Below are 4,617 nucleotides of genomic sequence, written 5' to 3' on the forward strand. Positions count from 1 at the left end.
AAAAAAAAACCAAAAAAAACAGTACTGACTGGTGGTGGTGGCACACACCCTTAATCCCAGCAATCGGGAGGCAGAGGCAGACAGGTATCTGTGAGTTCGAGGCCAGCCTGGTCTTCAGAGGGTGGTCCAGGACAGGCTTCCAAGACAGTTGCAGTTTCTACACAGAGAAACCCTGTTTCGTACCCCCCAAAACAAAACAAAACAAAACAAAAACCCAACTCAGTCTGTTGGTGGGCTACTGTACCCTCCCGGGAGATTCAGACTCTCTGGCCCCTGTGGCCTGGGTAATTTGATCACTCACCCTATCTGGATCTGAAACCACACCCAGGAGAAATAATCGATCAACCATTGCAATCAGTGGGGAAGGTCTGAGTGGGGTATGGGAAAGCTGGACGATTCCCACTCAGGAAGGCTGGGAGGGCAATCTGCGGGCACAGGCTGGGACTGACCTCTGAGGGAGCTTGCCTGCACTTTCCAGACCGAGATCAGCTGATTTGACCATGAAGATTTAAACCACACGGGCTGAAGGGGCCTCAGCAATACTGACCCTGGGATAATTTTATTGCAAGCAATCAGACCTTTTATTTTTTTTTTTTTTCTTTTTTGGTTCCTGACCGGGAAACGAAGCAATCAGACCTTTTATACCCCTCCACCACCCAGGGCCTTGCCCTCGCTAGGCAGGCACTCTACCCCTAAGCTAAATCCCCAACCCTGCAATCAGACTTTTTATACCTTTATCAGAAAGAGAATATAGTGGCCATTGCCAGGATCAGTACAGTTGTAGTTGCCAGGATACAGTGATGTTTGCAGAGTTTACAGACTACACAAGATGAATGTCTAAGACAATTGTCCGGAAAGCTCCCGTGCTTCCGTGATTTCTAAGGGATCATACAGAGAAGCACAAGGCAGTCTGAGAGCTTCACTGCCTGAGGGAGGAACTGAGAGGCACAAGGTGCCCCAGAAGCCGTGGACTCTAACCTGGAAAACCCCAGGCACTGGCTGTCAAGGGAGCGAGGCCAACCAAAGCCATGAGCTCCCGCAGCACCCGAGGGGGCGTGTCCTCGTGCTCATTCCTCCAGCTGACGGAAGGGGGCGGCATGAGGCTGTTGGTGATGGGACTGGAAAAGCCCAGAGTTGGGGGAATGAAGAAAACTGTGAGCGATGGCAGTTGTTCTCAAAGCTCAACAGGGATGAGAGATGGAGGCGGGAAGATTGTAGGTTCCACGGAGGTGGTTGGTGCATGGCTCGGGTAGAGTGGCAGCCTAGGATCCTACAGAGAGGGGCTGGGGGCGTGGCTCAGGGGCGGAGCGGCAGAGGGATCGCCCAGTGAGGGGCTGGGGGCGTGGCTCAGGGGTGGAGCAGCCTACAGTCACCGGAGCTGACCTATGGCTATGGTCCTGTGGAGGCTGAGACCTGTCCCCAGCCACGGAGAGGGACGTCTGACTGAACTAGTTGGGAGTGTTGCAGACAGAATGCCTGCCCTGAGGGCTCACAGTTTCCTCCATTACACACACACACACACACACACACACACACACACACACACACACACACACCCCATTCCCACGAGAACAAGACGGCTGACCCGTCAGCTGCCTGGATCTACATGTGGACCTAGTATTTTGGGATTGACCAGTGATTCTTCTCCCGAGGAGCCTAGCACCTCCACTCCTAAACTTGGGGACAGAGAAGCTCAAGGACACTAAGTTTTTGTTTTAATTTTTTCTTTTTGTGACCACTAGCAATGGCCACACTGTGCAAATGGTAGAGAGTAGGGAAGAATAACGGATATATAACTCTGAGCACCAGCCCCATGCCTATGGACCCGCCGCACGGCTGCTAGTGGGAGGGGCAGCTGGCTAGCACCCTGGGCGACTGAGGAGGCTGAGCTGCCATACAACTCAGCCAAGGGGACCACTCTGGTCACCAGGAGTGGACTCTGCTGGCAGGGGTGGAAGTAGAATCTAAGGTGCTGGGGATGGAGCAGGGAGTTCTGGGGCCCCAGTCAAGGCCTTTAAACATAGCTCCGTCCTATGCTATGGGTGTGGGTGCGTTTGCTGAAGACAAGTGCCCAGGAGGCATGCCTACACTCCAGCTCTGCCCCAGGCCAACAGGCCTGCTGTCCCCAAACTTCCAGGCGCAGATACCCTGCCAGTTACCAGGGAGGCCAGGAAGGACAGGGTTTTGTTTTGGGGATTTTTTTTTTTTTTTTGCAAAGCTGTTGACCTCAGAGCCTTTCCCCATTTGACTCATGGTGCAGGTGTACTGTGGCCTCAGAGGTCAGACTGTAACATCAGCACTCACTTCAAGTGTGACCATGCAGGGCTCTCTTGCCAAAGCCGGGAGCAGAGCCTAAGGCAGGAGAATTGACAGCTTGGGGCTGCTGTGGAGTACAGAGGGAGATGGGAAAAAGAGAACAGAGATGCTAAGGCAGCTGGGAGGGTACAGACTTCAGCTCCTGGGTTCAAATCCTGGCGGGCTCATGGACCAGGGAAAGACTGAACAAACAGAATGGGCTGTTGTTGGTCCATTCGCTTAGTGTCTCCTGCACGGGAACAGAACCAGACAGCAAGAAGCTACTGGGCTTCAGCAGGCCTCCAGCTCTGTTTTTCAGTGGGATTTTCTCTGTAGTCCAGGCTGACCATAAACTCACAGAAATCCTCCTGCCTCTGCCCCATGTGTGGGGATTAAAGGGGCCAACATGCTCATCTCTTTTTGGGCATGCACCCATGAAGGCCAGAAGGGGATGTTAGATCCCTTGGGGCGGGAGTCCAGGCAGTTGGGAGCTGTAATGTGGGTGGTTTTAAAGGATTAGCCTGGCTGGCCTGGGTCTCTCTGTACTCCTGATTGACTCTGAACTCCCTATGTAGCCCAGGCTGGCCATGGGCTTGCTCTGTAGCCCAACATGGCCTCAGACTCTCCTAATGAGTCAAACCCGGCTCTGCACTTGATCTCAGCCATCAAGCCCAGTTCTGTTTCTGTTATAACAGGAAGTGACAGGCCCCAGGTTTCGCCACAGGCTGGCCAGCTGCGGGGGGAGTGAGGATTCGGGAAGGATACTAGCACCAAAAAGGCAGGGAAGTTGGTATCCAGGAGCCTCAGACTGTGGCAGGAGGCCACAGCTGTTGCTACACACTGACCAAGGAGGAAGTTTGCTTGGAACATCCCCGACAGGCCGCAGTCAGCAGTGGGCCAATCCTGCTGCCTGGCCTTTTTCGCATCAGCCCTCATTTGCCTTTTCCTTAGGTTTTTGTTGTTCTGAAGCCCTGGCTGTCCTGGAACTCACTCTGTAGACCAGGCTGGCCTTGAACTCACAGAGATCCTCCTGCCTCTGCCTCCCAAGTGCTGGGATTAAAGGCACGAGTAGGTTTTCTTTTATTTTTCTTTTTGATGCAGGGTCTGATGTAGCCCAGGCTGGCCTCATATTTGCTAGGTAGCTGAGGCTGACTGTAAACTTCTGATCCCCCTGCCTCAGCCTTCTTGGGAATGCCCAAGCACCTTGTCTTAGTTGTTTACTCCAGAAACGGGGGCTCCCTTTGGGATGAATAGCCGTTCAAATATTTAACGTGGAATGGCAATAAAAGATATAAGATTGGAGTGCCAATGTTCCCCAAGGTCTGGATGGGAGTCAAGTCTCCATCAGGCTATAACCCAAGTGAGCGCCAAGCTTTTGTATTGGCTGTCTGTATTGACTGTCTGCTGTCCCAATGTGCAGGAAGCAGTGGAGGCAGGAGGATTATTAGCTTGAGGTCGGTTGAGAGACAAACTTACTTGGAGTCAGATGGGCGCTAACATTTACCAGGCCTGCTGATTTCACCCCTCCAAAAGTCCTTTCCTCTTCTTCTTCTTCTTCTTCTTCTTCTTCTTCTTCTTCTTCTTCTTCTTTTTGTTTTTTTTTTGTTTTTGTTTTTGTTTTTTTGAGACAGGGTTTCTCTGTGGTTTTGGAGCCTGTCCTGGAACTAGCTCTTGTAGACCAGGCTGGTCTCGAACTCACAGAGATCCGCTTGCCTCTGCCTCCCAAGTGCTGGGATTAAAGGCGTGCGCCACCACCGCCCGGCTGTCCTTTCTTCTAAAAAGATAGGAACAGTGCTCACCTAACCTAAAGACCTCCCATGACATGTGTCTCACTTGGTCCCGGCCCACCACACACACCTCGCAAACTCCTACACATCCCTCAAAGCCCTCTGTCGGAATGCTACCTTAGGAAGCCCGCAGCACCCACCGGGCCCCGGTAACAACGGTTCGAGTGAATGAATGACATTTTGGCAGGGATGCCGGCGCCTTCGCACTGGGCTGTCTCAGCGATCTAAGGTATGCCGAGGCCTGGAAGACGACCACAGGCTGGAGAGGAGGGGGCGCTTCCGGCCGGGGTCTCCGGCGTTTCCGGTACGCTCCTAGAAGGGGCGTGGCCAGCGGGGCCGGGGCGCTCAGAGCGTCTGGGCGGCGCGAAGATGGCGGCGGTGATGGCGGCGCCCGAGGCTGTGGCGGCGCCAAGCTCGCTGCTGCTGCTGGTGGTGGGCGGCGAGTGCGGCTGCCCGGGGCTGCTGGCCCACATCCTGGAGGAGCTGGAACGAGGTGGGGCCGCGGGCACCCGGGCCGCGGCGGCGGGGCGGGGCG

At 54.3% G+C, this 4,617-nt stretch overlaps 1 protein-coding gene across 1 annotated transcript in view; it reads left to right on the forward strand.

The window, feature by feature from the left end:
* Positions 1-4,034: 4,034 nt before the first annotated feature.
* Positions 4,035-4,617, forward strand: part of Map1s (microtubule associated protein 1S) — a 9,063-nt gene continuing 8,480 nt past the window's right edge. The window contains exon 1 of the mRNA XM_005370596.3: positions 4,035-4,575. Coding sequence (XP_005370653.2) covers positions 4,314-4,575 — 262 coding nt within the window. The 5' untranslated portion in view covers positions 4,035-4,313. The remainder of the gene's footprint in view (positions 4,576-4,617) is intronic.

This window comes from Microtus ochrogaster, unplaced genomic scaffold (genome assembly GCF_000317375.1).
Source record: "Microtus ochrogaster isolate Prairie Vole_2 unplaced genomic scaffold, MicOch1.0 UNK81, whole genome shotgun sequence".
NCBI classification, from domain to species: domain Eukaryota; kingdom Metazoa; phylum Chordata; class Mammalia; order Rodentia; family Cricetidae; genus Microtus; species Microtus ochrogaster.